This window comes from Moschus berezovskii, chromosome 11 (assembly GCF_049115385.1).
Source record: "Moschus berezovskii isolate FMDL1 chromosome 11, NW_MosBer_1.0, whole genome shotgun sequence".
Taxonomy (NCBI): domain Eukaryota; kingdom Metazoa; phylum Chordata; class Mammalia; order Artiodactyla; family Moschidae; genus Moschus; species Moschus berezovskii.
Window position 1 is genome coordinate 8,777,923 of NC_142470.1, and position 19,510 is coordinate 8,797,432.

The window sequence follows — 19,510 nt, forward strand, 5'->3', positions numbered from 1 at the left end:
GGATAGAACCCAGGTCTCCCGCATTGCAGGTGGATTCTTTACCAGTTGTAACTCAACTCAATTCTGACACTGTCTGCCTAGAGAGAGTGTCGGATCCCGCAGGTTAAGGGATCAGTCCCACAAGACAAGACTGCTTCTGTTATCTGCAACTTCAGATGCAAACTGCAGATCCCGGTTGTCACCTGTGCTTCTGATTAACTGGCTGTAGGCTGAAGGTTCTGATGACTCTTCCCTTGGGTTTGATTAATTTGCTAGAGCACAGACCTCAGAGAAATACTTTACTACCTAGATTGCTGGTTTATTATAAAATAATATAACTCAGGAGCCGCCAGATGGAAGAGATGCACAGGACAAGGTATGTGGCTGTGGGGCAGGTGTGGAGCATCCATGCTCTCTGACTGTGCACCTCTTCTGGAATCTCCACATGTTCATGCATCCACAAGCTCTCCAAACCCTGTCCTTTTGGGGTTTTATGGAGGCTGCATCACATAGGCACAATTGATTAAATTATTAGTCATTGGTGATTCAGCTCAATCTCCAGCCCCTCTCCCCTCCCAGAAGGTTGGGGTTGGACTGAAAGTTCTAACCCTCTAATCACATGGCTGTTTCCTCTAGTGACCAGACCCCTCCTTAGGAAACTTAGGGGCTTTCCTAAAGACATCATGATCACCCTCACTACAAAATCCCAAGGGTTTTAGGAGCTCTGTGCCAGGAAGAATTTCAAGGACAAAATGATATAGTTCTTATTAAATTGCAGTATCAAATGCTCTACCAAGGGGCAACTCATCCTATGCCTTCCATTATTCCTAAAAAGTCATCTTCAAGAACAACAATCAGGCAGCCAAGCACAAAGAGAAACAGTATACCACGAGCGTATGCCAGAAGAAAAATCTAACAGAGGGTCACCAAAAACCTCATATATGGGACTTATCAGCCATAGATAATAAAGCCATTATACTATGTTTAAAGAAATAAAAAACAAATTTGGCATTAACTGAAGGGAAGAGCAAACTATAAAAAGTGACCAAAAAACCTTAGAATAGGCAATGGTTTCTTAGATACAACACGAAAAGCACAAGCAACAGTACAAAAAATAGATGAGCTAGATGTTATCAGATTAAGACACTTTTGTGTTTCAAAGGATAAAATCAAGAAAGTGAAAAGACAACCTACAGAATGAGAGGAAATTCTGGCAAATCATATATCTGATAAAGGCCTAGTATCCATACTGTATTGAGAACTCTTAAATTGTAATAATAAGAGGAAAATGACTCAATAGTGAAATTGCTTTGTAATCTGTTCACCGGCTTGAAAAACTTCAGACAGCTGTACTGAACCATTTAAAGCACTAACTGCTTTAACAAACTCAGAGCCTGCAGGTTTGTTTCCCTCTGAGCCTCAGGTTCCTCCTATGATATTTTATCAGGCAGGGTGCTAGCACTGTCCAGCACTTTTAACTGAAGACCAGCTTGAGACTTTTTAAACCACCCCGGTGATACAGGATGGAGCTGCAAATTACAGGAAGGCTGGCTTGCGGTCATGTAAAACCAGCCAAGGGGCTCCAACAGAGCACTCATGCCCATGCCTTTGGTGGAAACAAAATGTAAGACAATAGCTGAGCCTTGATACCGTATCTCCCACAGAAGCAATCCGAGACAGGACTGTGTTTTAAACACAACAGACGACAAGGATTTACGAAATCAGTAACTCCACCAAATGGTTTCAAGGATGTTAATGAACCACCCAAGGCTGTACTACCGGTGAACTGTGGGAGAGGGTTTGAACCCAAGCAGCCTAACTCTAGAACTACTGCTGCCCGTGATCCACCATAGGTGAGCTCCAGTCCCTGACCTTGTCCTCTGGTGTGAGGCATGGCTCAGAGACTGGGCCAGGTGAGGAGTGTTTGATAACCAAAGTATGTGGTGATCGTAGGACCACACGAGGGCTCCATTTGGGTCTTTCTGGGGAGGTATGGATTTCCTCTAGACACTGGTCTTGGCAGGGGCCAAAGATGTGTTTATGTCTGATGGAGCAAGCCAGTGTAGTTTGTTCATTTCAGGCTGGGCTGAAGTTCTGTAAAATGTTGGAAGTAGCAAGATGTGCTGTGGTATAGCGACCTCTGGGGTTTCTGGGACTTAAGTTCTCCAAGTAGATGCTCGGTGTGGTGGCTGTTGGATTTCTGAGCACTGGATACAGACTACCTGATGCTTCTTCTCCTGACGTAGCTCCTGGGACACCCACGGTGGCTTGACTCTGTGAGGACAGGATTGTTTTGTCTCACGAGCAGGACCACCAGGGCATGGCTATTTCCAAGCTTCAGAAGCAAATTTCCCTGGGAGTTCTTTCTTCTCTGTAGGTCAGCTGACATCATTCTGGACAAGAATTATGTGGGCAGCTACTTGGGGGTTCAGCCCAAGTAGGGACTATCCCTTCTGCCTCCCAGCAAAGGTTAGGCACCACGTCTGAGAGAAGGGCTTTGCTAAGATAAGGCAAAGGTGAAGATGAGCATCAACTTCCTGAATGCTGTGGCTTTCAAGTTAAATTCATAGCCCATCCCCAAGAACATGATTAAGGAGGCAGTCAGGAGGGCAAGGCTGGCCACCCAGCACTGTTTTTGGGATCGACAACAACCATGATTACTATTACAGCTCTCACTCACCGAACTCTCACTGTATGCTGGGCAGAATGCTAACTGCTTTACCAGCTCAGCTCGCTGAATCCTCTCAACAATCCCAAGACTGTTTCCTTCTCCCAGATGAAGAACCTGGGCTTCAGAAAGGCTGGTTACTTGCCTAGGGTCACACAACTAGGAGACAGGGGAGCTGGCATGTGAACCCAGGCCTGCCTGATGCCAAAGCTGGGGCTGCTAAAGCACTGCAGTGGGCTACCTCTCAGAGAGGCAGCAAAGAAGAAAAAGCTGGGGGGCTTAACACTCTGCAGTTCTGGGAGTAGGCACTTAGGGATGGAGCAGACAGTGGAAGATTTATTTATTTATGGCTGCGCTGGGTCTTTGTTGCTGAACGCGGGCCTTCTCTAGTTGCGGCAAGCAAGGGCCACTCTTCATGGCTGTGCACAGGCTTCTCACTGAAGTGGCTTCTCTTGTTGTGGAGCACGGATGGTCTCAAGTAGTTGTGGCGCAAAGGCTTAGTTGCTCCTCAGCATGTGGGATCTTCCCAGGCCAGGGATGGAACCTGTGTCTCCAGCACTGGCAGGTGGATTCTTTACTGGACCACCAGGGGAGTTCGGCAGTGGGAGTTTTAACAGAGAAAGGCCCACCAGAGCTCAGGAAGTGGCCTAGGGCCCAGGCAGTGGCAGACAGGGACAGTCTCCTTTCCTGCTGTCCTCTGAATAAAGATGACATTTCGTAATCACAGTCATTTTTGCCTCTCTCTCCTGGACCTCGACATTGCTCACGTGGTAGTGCCAAGCTGACTAGTCCAGGAAAGGGGAAGAGCTGGGGTTCCGGGGACCATTTACTAAGGATGATGTGAATTTGTCTTTGGCCCCATTCTGGCCGACCATCTTCCTTGTCTCCCTGGCTTTATTATAGATCTTTCAAAGGGTACCCTAACCCTATTAACAGCACCTTCCATATAAAGAATGATGGTACTTTCCCTTCCAGTACAGCTCTGAAGAGCCCTACTGACCCTTCCCGGGCTTCTTCAGGCAGGTCTTCTGTGGAAATGAGGATCACAGGCTGCTCACGGAGGTGTCTCAGGTGCCATGATCAGGTGCTCAGTGACGTACAGGCCTCCTTACCTCATCTGAAGAGCCATTTTCCACTCGAAACCTTCCGGCCCTTTGGATGGCTCCATCAGCATCACTGGAAATCAGCTGGGGAACAAAAGAGGACTCAGTTAGGAAGCTGTTTGCAACACCCCTTCCATCTGTCTGTATCTGCCGAGAGGTCAGTCAGATCCAGCGAGAGCTGGAGGGCCCTACCTGGAGACTGATGGTCTCTTGGAAGCCGTCAGTCATGTTCTCACACAGGTGGCCCCACAGTCTTTAGGAAGCTGAAGAGTGAGGAATACCGAGCCCACAAGAGTGGACAGTAAGAGCATCAAATCTAAATTTGAACATATTCCAACACGGAAAAGCACTGAAGGGACGCTCCCTGAAAATCAACCTGCGGACAAGCGCAGCTCACAGATGGCAAAACCGAAAGCCAAGTCTCAAGTTCATCTGCCTTCACAGCAAAGCCTAAGAAACAGTTAATGGCTGGCAGAAACTCAAGGCTCTACTAACATCACAGAGAGCTCCTGTGCTTCATTCAAACAGTTTCCAAAAGGCCAATTAGCCCTTTCCAAGGCAGGCAGACTGTATTTTAGCTCCAGCAATGAGATTCTTGCAAATAGTCTTCATTCAAGGAGCTCGAAGCCAGAAAGAGATGTGCTTGTGTTCAGTCTCTTCAGTCCCGTTCGACTCTTTGCGACCCCATGGACTGTATCCCACCAGACTCCTCAGTCCACGGGATTTTCTCCAGGCAAGAATACTGGAGGGGGTTGCCATGCCCTCCTCCAGGGGATTTTCCCCAACCAGGACTAGAACCTGCGTCTCCTGTGTCTCTTGCGTTGCAGGCAGACTCTTTACCAGAGTCATCGGGGAAGCCCAGGAGTTAAGAGGAAATCAGGCCTTGGGCATCAGTCCTCAAATCACTGACTCAAGATTTAACTTACTTTCTCCTAAATTGTCTGAGTTTCTCAGTAGCAACTTGGGAGAATGACATGCCTTTTTTTCAACTTTTTAAATCTGCCCACAAATTTGCAGCAAAGGTCTGCCAACAATTCCCATACCCCAGACGCACTAGAACATGCTGCCCGGAGGGGCACTTCTCACCGCTCTAATGCAAGGCTCACTTGGGGAAAAGATACAAGGCTCCTTAAGAATGACTATCTCACATTCTAACTTGTGTTTAAGAGACATGAAGGTGTGAAATACGTGGGAAAATTCCACTTATTTTCAAGGAAACCTGTTTGAAAATGACTGATAAACTTTTCCCATGATAAATACAAAAATAATAGAATATAATATTTACTGAGAACTTCTATGCACCAATATTCCTCTGGCCTTAATATTTGAGTCTCATAAAACAATACAAAGTAGATTCTGTCATTATTCTTATTTACGAGTGAGGAAGCTGAGGCAGAGGAAGGTTAAAATAACTAGGCAAGATTACATTTAGTCTGTGGTAGGCAGGCAATGTGAACACAGGCAGTCAGATTCCAGAAGCCTGTTCTCCCCTGACCTCTACCCTACTTAACCATCCTCCATGGAATGTCCATAATAAGGTACAGTTTTTATACCTAACCTATATCCTGCAAAATAACTTTAAAAACAAACATGAAGAAGGTTTATGTATATGTTTAGCTTTGATGTCATCTGATCATTACACTGTTGATAAACTGAAAATGGGCAATAGAGGCTTTGTAGTAAAGAATTTAATTTGCCCAGAGAGAGGTCTGGGGGTTTCCCTGGTGGTCCAGTGGTTAAGAATCCACCTTCCAATGAAGGAGACTCGGGTCTGATCCCTGCTTGGGGAACTAAGATCCCATGTGCCGCGGGGCAACTAAGCCCAGGTGCTGCAAACTACAGATCTGCGCACCCAGGAATCCAAGGGCCAAAACTAGACAGAGAAGCCCATGTGCCACAACGAAAGATTCCGCATGCTGCAATGAAGATCCCGTGTGCTGCAGCTAAGACCCAACATAGCCAGATAAATAAATACCTTTTTTTTTTTTAAAAAAGGAGAGCGATACCTTTGTCCTGACCTTTATTCTCAGCTCCTGGGAGGTGATCTCTAAGCCCTGGGAATGTCCTACAGGAATGTCTGTTTCCCTGGCGACTACTGAGCCACACAGGAGAGTAAGGTGAGGGATTTGGGTCTCTCGGTATCAGATCTACTTCTGGATACCAAGACTGAGATGGGCTTCCCTGGTTGTCACTACTCCACGTGTACATCACACACACGGTTGCCAGGAGGCGTTGATGCTGACCATGACCCCATGAGAGACGGCAGCTGGAAGACCTGCATTTGGAACTCTCCAGGCTCAGTCCCATGTGTTTGTTTCCTTGGCTGATTTTAATCTTTTGCTGTATAAACAGTAAGTGACCTTACAGCTTTCTGTACATTCTGAGGTCACATCTGGATTTGGCAAGAAAAAGTGAAAGTCGCTCAGTCGTGTCCGAGTCTTTGCGACCCCATGGACTATACAGTCCATGGAATTCTCCAGGCCAGAATACTGGAGTGGGTAGCCTTTCCCTTCTCCAGGGGATCTTCTTGAACCCAGGTCTCCTGCATTGTGGGTGGATGTTTTTACCAGCTGAGCCACAAGGGAAGCCTTGGCAAGAGAAGAGAGCCGCAATCAATTACTAATGTCTGCCATCGGTGTCGGAGAAGGCAATGGCAAGCCACCCCAGTACTCTTGCCTAGAAGATCGCATGGACAGGGGAGCCTGGTGGGCTGCAGTCCATGGGGTCGCTACTAGTCGGACACGACTGAGCGACGTCACTTTCACTTTTCACTTTCACACATCGGAGAAGGAAATGGCAACCCACTCCAGTGTTCTTGCCTGGAGAATTCCAGGGACGGCGACGCCTGGTCGGCTGCCGTCTATGGGGTCGCACAGAGTCGGACACGACTGAAGCGACTTAGCAGCAGCAGCAGCCATCAGTATATAAAGAGAAAGGGTGACACAGATATCCTTGCATTAGAGGTTGGTAGACATACTCCTAATTCTAGCTGTGAGTTTCATCAGGGACTCAGAAACTTGGGAGAGGGGCTGATGGTCATTCACTGATGCACTCATTCATTCGCATAACAAATGTAAAGACTGGTGGACTATATTCCAGACACTGTCAGGCACAGGCTATGATGACCTTTTTCTTGGCTGAGATTAGAACAAGAAGCTTATTGCTCATCTTGATTGAAAGGTTCAAGAAGGAGAAAGGGAGGAAATATTTAATGATCTGATAGAAAGAATTCAGCTCCCTCTGAACAATCATCACAAAATTCTCAAAGACCCTGAACTTCCGCCTCCATCTAACATTTTTAATGCTATCACCGTCACTCTCCCTACCACCAACCATCTCCATAAGCTTGCTGTCATCTCTCCCCTGGGTGACTGCAACCACCTCCTAACTGGCCCAAATACTCCCTACCATCGCTTTTCTCCAAACCACACTTCACACCAAAGAGCAGGGATTTTGGCATCTACAAATCTGATTGCCCCCTGATCCCAGCTCCATCCCGGCAGCCCCTTCCTTCCCATCAGAGGACAAACATGCACGGGAACCCCTCACTTAGAAGGTCCTCCTATCCCACCTTGCCCTCATGAACACCTCATCACTCAATGCCACCACAGTCCCCACTTCTCAGACCCCTTCCCTGACTTCAGTGCCCGCGAAAACACCCCGGCAAGGCTTAGAGGGGTGCTCAGGGTCCTGGTTGGCATTCTTTCATGCCACTACCAGATTCATGCCTGTCTCTCCTCACTCCCTCTGAGAAACTCAGGAAGACTATTTTCTCACCACTGTACTGTATCCCCAGAGCTATGCTCATTGCCTGACACAGTACTGATACTAAATATTCATTACACAGGAAACCCGTCAACAGACAAATGCCAAATCCTATGGAAATGACCAAAGGGAAAGAAGACTGGTGGCAAGATCGCCTCCAGACCTGGAAACCAAAGAAAATTCATTACTCACATAAGCGATTTCAAAGAGATTCTACCCGGTCTGCCATGAAAGAAAGACCAAAGGGAAGGACAGACCAAATCACCGTGTGCAAGGGAAAGGCAGCCTGAGTAGTAACAATCCAACTCGGCAGGTCAGACTGGCACTGCTGAGCTCACAGTGCCAAGGCCTATCTGCTGTGAGGGCAGGTGTTCGGGCAGCAGGTGGAAAGGGGACCTACCAGTTCCACTGGGGAAGTGACTCTCGCTGGCACATGGAATGGCAGCCCCAGAGCTCCCCTGCCCTGCCACCCACCCCCCACTTCACAGTGGGCTTGGGCAGCTGGCTAAAAAAAGCCAAGGGTGCTATGGAGGCTGGCGCGGATGGGGACTGGTCCAGCAGCTGACATGAAAGGGAACAGTGCTCTAGTGAATGAGAGGTTGAAAAAAATAACACTGCAGGGGAAAAATAAATCCTTTTAATATGACAGTGAAGCTGTTTCCCTCAGTAGTTATCCTTCTATTACTCCTCATAAGCCTCTGATCCGGCCAATTAAAACTTAAAAATCTATAAACTCTTCCATTTGTTGGAAGGATATTGGACTTGGGAATGACACAGCATCTACTAGAACCCATCAAAATGTCCAATACTGCACAACCAAGAAGGCTTCACCGAGTCTCTCCACGTGGTACAGAGTTCTGGCTGCCACCAAAATCCATTCTCACCATCTTCTACAGTAATGGAATTGTAGCCAGACACACAGCTAGACTACACTTTCCTCAAGGTGGCCATTTGATTTCATCTCCCCACTTGCAGGAGGGTCCTCAGAGGCATGCAGGAATCCCAGCCCTTTAGACAGGGGGTGCTCCCTGCCATGTGCCCTTTCCCTCTCCATGGTTAAACCTCAGTGGTGAAACCAGAGAGACCTCCAAGCCCACACGGAAGACAGAGGGTTCATTCCAAGCCTGACTATGTGGGGCAGAGACATGTGACAACTTAAAATGCTTGGCTGGATGTGACAGATAAATACGCTTGTTTTTAACTGCATTTTGACATTCTAAATCCACAAGGAACAACAAAGAAAATAATAATTAAACCTATGACAAGTCCATAATTTAAAATGTGGAAACTGATCTGAGGTATATGATTACATGTTCTAGAAAATATATTTACTACAAAAAGCAAAGGAAATTTGAGGGCATAGTTAATTGTAATAATTTGGGAGGATACTTGATCTATGAATATGAAATGATCTGTGATCAGCTTTCAGATATAAAGCACAGTTTCTGAATTTGGAAATGGAAAACACATCTCACAGGGACTACAGTGAATTCAAAATTAGATACTGAGAAGAAAATGCTCCCCAAAAGTAAATTAGAATATCAGTTTGAGATAAACAGAGAAAAATGATTAGCAAAAGCACAGAGAACATACCTGGGAGGAAGATGCAAGGAATAATGGACCCAGGTGTTATTAAGATGGTCTTTGGGTAGATAACGCAAGACTAACTAAATCATTCCCTAGACCAACTACTCTCTGGTAAGGTCCCCTATTAGTGAGCTAGACCACAACTACAGAATGCCTTTATTTGCTGCAGAACAGCCTGAGAGGTTTGGAAACAAAGTAGAGGGCAGGCGGTCTAAGGTCTCACCCCTCCAAGGCCAGCAGAGAGGAGGGAGCTGGTCAGTCTCCTCACACAGGAATATATCTGGCTCTTTGTTATTCTTTGGGAGAAAGGTCCAAAAAGGACATTCCAAGCATTGTCTGACCTTTGCAAGTGCTCTGCTGGCCAGTTCAGTGACCAGTAAGATGTTTTTTATTGGATCAGTCCAGACCTGCACTCCTGAAGGATGGAATGATGCAGACAGGTAAAATGAGGACGTGGATAACAAGGAGACTGGAACTCCTCCTAGAGTCATTAGAGAGAACAGCACAGACACCACAGTAAATATCAATGGGTTACCCTCCCCTGGTAAAGGGAAAAAGACTCAAGGGTTGGGAATACAAATGAAACCCAATTTGCTGCGAGAAGTAACAAAATAATACAATAAATACAATAAGACAATAAATCATGAAAAAGAAAGGTAAAGTAATAAGTATTTATGGTAAGTTGGGGGGAAAACGGTGAGAGAATAATAAAATCAGAAGGTAGAACTTAGGAGAAAAATATCAAATTTTAAAAGTAATGGTACATGTGTAAAGCTATCTACTCACTCCCAAAATATAATAATTATAGACACTCATTCTAAGACAAAACTATTATAAATAGACGGAGTTTCTAAAATTAGAATTATAATAGGGGATTTAATATATTTTTCTCTGATAGGTCAAAGCAAAACTAGTAAGAAATTACAGAGAAATCAAACAATAAAATGAATAAGCATGATTTAGCAGACATATACAGAATTTATCAAGGTACAAACAGAAAATACATGCCTTTTAAGGGCATCTATTAAAGCTATAAAAAGTGATCAAATACTGGATAGAAAACAAGCATGAAAAAATTCAACAACAGAAACTGTACAGATGATTTTTTAGTACAGTGTAAGTAAGAAATTAGTGTCAAAAGGATACGAAAAGGGAATTTTAAAGCAAACATCTGAAAAAACTCTGGGGTCAAGTAGGAAAACTAAGACCGGTCACTATCCAGACATCAACAGTAAGAACAGTACCTATCAAAACAGATAATGGAGAGATGCATTTACAGGAAAATTCATATTTCTAAATGATTTCATTATTAAACAAGAAAGAATAAAAACAATGAACAAAAGCATTAACTTCTAGAAGATACAAAAAGAACAATGAGATACACCCAGGGAAAACAGGGGCAAGGAATCAATAAAAGATCAGAGAAGAAATTATAGATTTAGAAAAACAGTGGAATCAATAAATACATCAAGCCAGGAAGCCTGATCCTGAAAAGCAAAGAGTGCTCACTTTGGGAGCACATATACTAAAATTGGAACAGTTCAGAGAAGATTAGCATGGCCCCTGAGTAAGTATGACACGCAAATTTGTGAAGCATTCCATATCTTTATAAATTAAGACTTTGGGATTAACAGATACACACTACTGTACATAAAACAGAGAAACAACAAATATTTACTGTGTAGCATAGGGAACTATATTCAAAATCTTATAATAATCTATAATGGAAAATAATCTGAAAAATATATATATATACATAAATATATATATACACATAAAATATTAGGTCTATGAATCAAAGCAAATTGGAAGCGGTCAAACAGGAGTTGGCAAGAGTGAACATCATCATTTTAGGAATCAGTGAAATAAAATGGACTGGAATGGGTGAATTTAACTCAGATGACCATTATATCTACTACTGTGGGCAGGAATCCCTTAAAAGAAATGGAGTAGCCATCATAGTCAACAAAAGAGTCCAAAATGCAATACTTGGATGCAATCTCAAAAATGACAGAATGATTTCTGTTCGTTTCCAAGGCAAACCATTCAATATCACAGTAATCCAAATTTATGCCCCGACCAGTAATGCTGGAGAAGCTGAAGTTGAACCATTCTATGAAGAACTACAAGATCTAGAACTAACACCCCAAAAAGATGTTCTCTTCATTACAGGGGACTGGAATGCAAAAGTAGGAAGTCAAGAGATACCTGGAGTAACAGGCAAATTTGGCCTCAGAGTACAAAATGAAGCAGTCAAAGGCTAACAGAGTTTTGCCAAGAGAACAAACTGGTCATAGCAAACACCCTCTTCCAACAACACAAGAGACGACTCTACACATGGACATCACCAGATGGTCAACACAGAAATCAGACTGATTATATTCTTTGCAGCCAAAGATGGAGAAGCTCTATATAGTCAGCAAAAACAAGACCAGGAGCTGACTGTGGCTCAGATCATGAACTCCTTACTGCCAAATTCAGACTTAAATTGAAGAAAGTAGGGAAAATCACTAGACCATTCAGGTATGACCTAAATCAAATCCCTTATGATTATACAGTGGAAGTGAGAAATAGATTTAAAGGATTAGATCTGATAGAGTGCCTGATGAACTATGGATGGAGGTTCGTGACATTGTACAGGAGACAGGGATCAATTCTATCCCCAAGAAAAAGAAATGCAAAAAGGCAAGATGGTTGTTTCATGAGGCCTTACAAATAGCTGAGAAAAGAAGAGAAGGTAAAGGCAAAGGAGAAAAGGAAAGATATATCCATTTGAATGCAGAATTCCAAAGAATAGCAAGGAGAGATAAGAAAGCCTTCCTCAGCAATCAATGAAAAGAAATAGAGGAAAACAATAGAATGGGAAAGACTAGAGATCTCTTCAAGAAAATTAGAAATATCAAGGGAATATTTCATGTAAAGATGAGCACAATAAAGGACAGAAGTGGTACGGACCTAACAGAAGCAGAAGATATTAAGGAGAAAAGATATTAAGAAGAACTGTACAAAAAAGATCTTCACGACCCAGATAATCATGATGGTGTGATCACTCACCTAGAGCCAGACATCCTAGAATGCAAAGTCAAGTGGGCCTTAGGAAGCATCACTATGAACAAAGCTAATGGAGGTGATGGAATTCCAGTTGAGCTATTTAAAATCCTAAAAGGTGATGCTGTGAAAGTGCTGCACTCAGTTCAGTTCAGTTCAGTCGCTCAGTCGTGTCTGACTCTCCGTGACCCCACGAATCACAGCATGCCAGGCCTCCCTGTCCATCACACTCCCAGAGTTCACTCAAACTCATGTCCATCAAGTTGGTGATGTCATCCAGCCATCTCATTCTCTGTCATCCCCTTCTCCTCCCGCCCCCAACCTTTCCCAGCATCAGAGTCTTTTCCAGTGAGTCAACTTGTCGCATGAGGTGGCCAAAGTATTGGAGTTTCAGCTTTAGCATCAGTCCTTCCAATGAACACCCAGGATGCCAGCAAATCTGGAAAACTCAGCAGTGGCCACAGGACTGGAAAAGCTCAGTTTTCATTCCAATCCCAAAGGAAAGCAAAGCCAAAGAATGTTCAAACTAACGCACAATTGTACTCATCTCACATGCTAGCAAAGTAATGCTCAAAATTCTCCAAGCCAGGCTTTAACAATACATGAACTGTGAACTTCCAGATGTTCAAGTTGGATTTAGAAAAGGCAGAGGAACCAGAGATCAACATCCGTTGGATCACTGAAAAAGCAAGAGTTCTGGAAAAACATCTACTGCTTTATTGACTTTGCCAAAGTCTTTGACTGTGTGGATCATAATAAACTATGGAAAATTCTGAAAGAGATGGGAATACCAGACCACCTGGTCTGGTATTCCCATCTCTTTCAGAATTTTCCATAGTTTATTATACCACCTGGTCTGGTATTCCCATATCTTTCTCAGACCTCCTGAGAAATCTGTATGCAGGTCAAGAAGCAACAATTAGAACTGGACATGGAACAACAGACTGACTCCAAATCGGAAAAGGAGTATGTCAAGGGTGTATATTGTCACCCTGCTATTTAACGTATATGCAGAGTATATCAGGCAAAATGCCAGGCTGGATGAAGCACAAGCTGGAATCAAGATTGCTGGGAGAAATATCAAAAACCTCAGATATGCAGATGACACCACCCTTATGGCAGAAAGCGAAGAAGAACTAAAGGACTTCTTGATGAAAGTGAAAGAGAAGAGTGAAAAAGTTGGCTTAAAACTCAACATTCAGAAAACTAAGATCATAGCATCCAGTCCTTCACTTCATGGTAAACAGATGGGGAAACAATGGAAACAGAGAGAGACTTTATTTTTTTGGGGGGGGACCCAAAATCAATGCAGATGGTGACTGCAGCCATAAAATTAAAAGATGCTTGCTCCTTGGAAGAAAAGCTATGATCAACCTAGACAACATATTAAAAAGAAGAGACATTACTTTGCCAGCAAAGGTCCATCTAGTCAAAGCTATGGTTTTCCCAGTAGTCATGTATGGGAGACTTGGACTGTAAAGAAAGCTGAGTGCCAAAGAATTGATGCTTTTGAACTGTGGTGTTGGAGAAGACTCTTACTGCAAGGGGATCCAACTAGTCAGTCCTAAAGGAAATCAATCCTGAATATTCATTGGAAAGACTAATGTTGAAGCTGAAATTTCAATACTTTGGCCAGCTGATGTGAAGAACCAACTTATTGGAAAAGACCCTGATGCTGGGAATGATTGAAGACGGGAGGAGAAGGGGACAACAGAGGATGAGATGGTTGGATGGTATCACCGACCCGATGGACATGAGTTTGAGTAGACTCCGGGAGTTGGTGATGGACAGGGAAGCCTGGTGTGCTGCAGTCCATGGGGTCATAAAGAGCTGGACACGACTGATTGACTTAACTGAGTCACTTTGCTGTACACCTGAAACTAACACAATAATATAAATCAATTATAGTTCATAAAATAAAAAGTAAAGAAAAACACAAAAATATGGAGTGATAATAAAATATAATTGCTAAAGAGAAAAGAGATTTTTTTAAAGATGTGAGAGAATACCATATGAGACTATGCAAATATTACCAAAAACTTCAGTGAAATGGAAAATTTCTAGGAAAATGTACAAAATGAAGATTATTTGAAAAAGAGAAGAAACCTGAATATACTAATAACTGTAGAACTGAAGAGGCTGTCAGACTACTGCCCCGAAGAGGCAGCCCTGGCTCAGGGGGTCTTTGAGGAGGGAGGGTCCTGTCCTCACCTGCCAGCCACACCCTCAGTCACAGTAATGCATTTCCCTAGAGAAGAAGCAAATAGCAGAGTTCTTCTGTATTTGTTTTGGTGCACAAGTTCGGGGAAATCTATTAACATACATATATATGTATTTTTTTAATGTGGACAATTTTTTGAATTTTTTACAATACTGTTTCTGTTCTGGTTTGTTTGTTTGTTGGTGTTTTTTTTTTTTGGCCACAAGACATGGAGTCATAGCTCCCTGACCAGGGATCGAACCCTCACCCCCTGCATTGGAAGGCGAAGTCTTAACCACTAGACGTTCAGGGAAGTCCCTTAACAAATATCCAACATCAGTAATGTTAAGAAGAAAAGACAAGCTGTTTATGTTATTTTAGTTTATTTTGTGTAACGTCTCTAATCTGGTCATATACCACATACACCAAAGACTCAGTGCTGGGGAGCACTGAGCCTGAGAGAGAAAAGGGAAAAAGCAAATCAAATCATCACTTAGGATCTGCCCAGCCCCACAAGGGATTCCTTTAGAGATCCTGCACTGGCCAGTACTGGGACCACTAGCCCCATTTAGATCTAATTTTAAGTTAGTTCAGATAAAGTGAAAACCACTCAGTTCCTCTGTGGCGCTGTCCATATCTCAAGCGTTCAGTAGTCCCAGGGATTGGCTACACTGCACAGAGCAAATGACAAATATCCACAGTCACGGAAAGTTCTAATGGACAGGACCATGTGACATGCTGGACCTTGAGGCAACTCTGGGTGACCAAGATCAATTCAGTTTCTCAGGCTGAATCACCTTCAACTAGTTGAGTACACTAAAAATGGTGGAAATTCATGTAATTTAGTATCTGCAGTAGAGGCTTTGTTCCAATCTCAGCCAAACTGATTCATTGAACACTAAACAGTGTTTATTGTCTTAGATGTTTCACTTTTGGAAAAAAGTAATCTCCAAGCACTTATAACCATCTGTATGATTCAACAAACTAACATAAAAGAAAAAATTAAAAACAGGAAGAATAAAGTGGTATTCATTAAGTACTATAAATAAAAGTATTATTAGTTTAATATTAGAGGCAATTAGATGAGAATATTTTCTAAATTAACACAAATACATAAATTTTCAGAAACAGAAGGCTCTTCTCTCCACTGAATTGCTTTGTTTCTTTGGGCTGGTGTCTGTTTCCACACCTACAGAAGTGCTAGGATTCCCTGTGATTTCTGCTTATCACACACTGGGTACTTGACATTCAGGTATATTTAAGTCACAGAAACAGTATTTTAATCTAGGGAAAAATCTTTCAACATTTATGTAAGTTACATCTTTAAAAAGAAGATTTCAGATTTCTATCCTCCATCCCAAACTCCTTTCTTTGACATGAGTGGTTACAAGTGTGGGTTTTAGCACCCAACTTATCAGGTTCAGTTCCACACTTACTAGCTACATGACCTTGGGCAAATCACTTGATTTTTCCTCTCTATATTTCATTTTCCTTATCTCTAAAATGAAGACAAAAAATAAAATAAAATGAAGACAATGACTGTAGCCACTTCCAGGTTTGGGGAGAGAATTCAATAATATAAAACATGGAATGATCCTAGAATAGTGTCTGGACGTAGGATGTGTTCAATCATGTTATAACAACATGTATTTTAATAACAGTATGGTAATGATTAATATAAAAGGCCCTGATTATTGCTAGTATGATTAAAACATTTCAATGCTATATTTAAACTCTTGGAAAGTCTGTTTAAATGTTTGTCGCTCTTCCAAGATTATTGAGAACCTATTTCCCCAGGCGTGTACTAACTGCTGGATTTATAAAGACAAATGCAACATGATCTGCCCTAGAGGAGCATAGAGCCTAGTGGGAGAGACAGATACACACAAGTAAACAGATAAATCACACACAACTTGGTTAAATGCCACAGTACAGAAAAATGTACGGGGCACAGGGGGAGGTCAGATGCTGCAGAGATAACTCTGCCTGGGGGAGCTGAAGGTCTTGTTGCTATCATGCAATTTATTTATTTATTTTTAAAATATTTACTTATTTATTTGCTAGGCTGTGACGGGTTTTAGTTGTGGCACTCGGGATCTTTTCAGTTTTGGCATGCAAACTCCTAGCTGTGGCATGTGGGATCTCGTTCCCTGATCAGGGACAGAACTGGGCCCCCTGCATTGGGAGCGCAGTCTTAACCACTGGACCACCAGGGAAGTTCCACTATAATGCAATTTATTCTAGAAGATGTATAGGACCTTTAAGAAATGATTTCCAACATAAGCAGATTTTAAATACTACTAATACTGGTCAAGCAGACTATCTGCATATGCAAATCAGACATGTACACACACACACATACACACACGCACACCTGATTTAGAAATGCTCAGAAGGGAAGAAAGAGATTCAAAATGTTTGCATCAAAAAAAGGTGGGGAGATGACGCCTGAACATGGGTGGAAGGAGCCATCCCCTGACTGATCCCTTCTCCTGGTGACTCTCAGTCACTTTCACTGCCTGCAGGGAGAGGTCAGAGGGGATGTTCTCTTCCTCCCACTCTTTTCTTCATCCTATTCTGCCCACGCAAAGGGGCGGGGAAACGACTTGGGAGGTTGGGTGGCTGGAGTGCTGAGCACCAGGGTGCATGTCAGAGTACCCAAATCAGTTAGAAGAGTCTCCAACTAGGATGATAAACATTGGCTGAAGAACCAGCAGGGTCCTGGATCTGGGCTCAGACTTATCATCCACATCTCTGGCCACCGTCCACAGCAGACTCCACATCCATCACAGTGATCTCTCTGATGTCTAGAGCTCACACCCTTCTGCTTTCTCAAATCTAATGACCTCACTTGACTACATGACTTTGTCATCCATTCCCAAGACCCCAAACCCGTTCTCACCCACACTAGTAGAGTGTTGTCATCATAGTACCTGATGGAGAACCCACTCTGGCTCTTTCTGGTATACATGCTAGCTGGGGATCTGTGGTTAATCACGTCAACACTGCATTTACAAACCCCTGAGTCAAATCCCAGCTCTCAATCACCCCCTACTAAGTAAACTCTCACTCTCCCCTTTGTGTTCAAAGAAACAAGTTTCCGTGTGGCGAGGACTACAACAAGCTCGTGCTCCTTGACCATGGCTGGACCCTCATTACCACTCTCCAGTTCTTTCATCCATTCCTTTTTAACTTCCCGTTATATCTCCCATCTTGGTACTGACTTATCAATCACCAAGGCATCACTCCGGAAGCACGTTTTCTTCTAAGCAGTGACTTTTCCACCTATTCTATTGAGAAATCTGAGGCCAGCACGAGTATTCTCCTCTAACCTTTCATCTCAAAATATATCCATCCATCTTGGCTTCTTCATTAAAATAATATCTGACTAGCAGTCTCTGATACTCAAATTCTCAGTAAAATATTTGGGAAGATTTAGCACAAAAGATGACAATTCATGAATCTGAGACTGATTTTCCAAACTATGGCCAGAATATCAGGACATTTTCTACCTATTCTATGGCCAATGGAGAAGAACTGGGAAACCTATTTGGTCACTGACTTTGTTGGCTGAAACAGAACAAATCTGTGGTCATCACAGAAAGCTGGATGGCAATTTATTTTCTCTTCCCCATCTCCTTTGGGCTAAGAAACCCTGGGTCTATATAAAGAGTAACAATAGAACACTGGAAGTCATCTTTTTATTGCATGAGCACTGCATTTTAAGGTAGCCCTAGCCACTCCAGCACCTCTTTTTCCTCTCCAAGAAAACATCGGGTAAGATGGAGGCAGGGAGAGAGAGAAAGTCTATGTTAGAAAATGTAGTGGATAAGAATCTGTGCTCCAAATGCAGGGGGCGAAGTTCCATCCCTGGTCAGGGAACTAGATCCCACATGCCAAAACGAAAGATCCCGTGTGCTGTAGCTGAAGCTCAAAGATCTCGAGTACTGCAACTAAGACACAGTGCAACCAAATAAACAGATATTTTTTAAAAAAAAGAGAGAAAATGCAATTTTCATAAGTGAAGGTCCATAGGCAGCAAGAGAGACAAGAAGGGTCCTGGTAGCAGAGTGCCCTGGGGGACACAGTTTTGTCAATATGCCAAGCAAGTGGTCACACCAAAGTGTGGTTGGGTATGGGGGGATTCCACCTTCGTAATCTCCAACCGATTCTTTACACAGATGGTGTCTTCTCAAGTTTATGTAAAGAGCTAGGCAAACATTAATAGTCCTCTTCCAACCAGACTGCTACCCATAGCCCTCTAAGTCCTGGCTATATGTTTAAATTCTAGAGCCTGGTTCAGAGCAGCAAAAAGCCAAGCATGGAGGACATCCAATCCCTTTCTAGCAGAGCTTTACTAGAGAAACACTAACCAGACCCTGGATATTGATCAGGGAGCTTTGCATAACCACTAGCCATCCAGATGTTTGGTTCAGAGAAGCTATGATACCCAAAAGGACAATGAGAGCTCAGGGTCAGTTGAACATTTTGTCTGTTGACAATAAACGGTCTGAATAACTCTTTGTGTTTGTCTCAAGATTCTGTATTATAAAAAGGAAAAAAACCCCACAAACATGGGAGTTATTTAAAATAATGCCACGTGTGATCCTGAAAACTGAAAAAAAGAAGCACATCATTTTTTACTATGAAACCAAAATAAAAGATTTAAAAAGCAGCTGTTGTCCTCAATAAGACAGATGACAATTTTTTACAATAAGTAGGTAAAGCTTGTGGAAGTGGGCAAGATAAATGAGGACCAAAAAATGCACATATAGGATTAAAAAAATGTAGGATCAAAATTAAAAATCCTCATTGGAAGAGGAAAGTGAAATGTTTATTGTACAAAACAGAGACAGTAATATGTTTACCATTTGAGATGCCCTCCCAGAATGAAGTGGAACAAAATAAAATAATGGGAAAGAAAAGGCAGTGACAGAGGACAGAGAAAAAGACCTTCCTTACTATTTCAAGAGGGAAAACGAGCAATAATCAAAGATACATCTGAAGAAAATATTCATCCAAGACATAAGACCTGGGTCTAAGAATCACAAAGATGCAACGTTTTAGGCAAAATTGCTGAGAAGAGAAAGATATGGAGAAACTAAGGGAAACATTTTAAAAATAAAAGAAGAAAGTCTGAGAAAGATCAAGACAGGAAAA

The 19,510-nt window shown here is 42.8% G+C and overlaps 1 protein-coding gene and 1 non-coding gene across 2 annotated transcripts in view; one reads left to right on the plus strand and one right to left on the minus strand.

The window, feature by feature from the left end:
* GARNL3 (GTPase activating Rap/RanGAP domain like 3) overlaps positions 1-19,510 on the minus strand; it is a 168,585-nt gene that overhangs the window by 89,847 nt on the left and 59,228 nt on the right. Inside the window, exon 4 of the mRNA XM_055400212.2 lies at positions 3,760-3,834. Coding sequence (XP_055256187.2) covers positions 3,760-3,834 — 75 coding nt within the window. The remainder of the gene's footprint in view (positions 1-3,759; positions 3,835-19,510) is intronic.
* LOC129540172 (U6 spliceosomal RNA) lies at positions 10,604-10,710 on the plus strand. Its single transcript, XR_008682623.2, has one exon. It is a non-coding gene; the product is annotated as a U6 spliceosomal RNA (small nuclear RNA).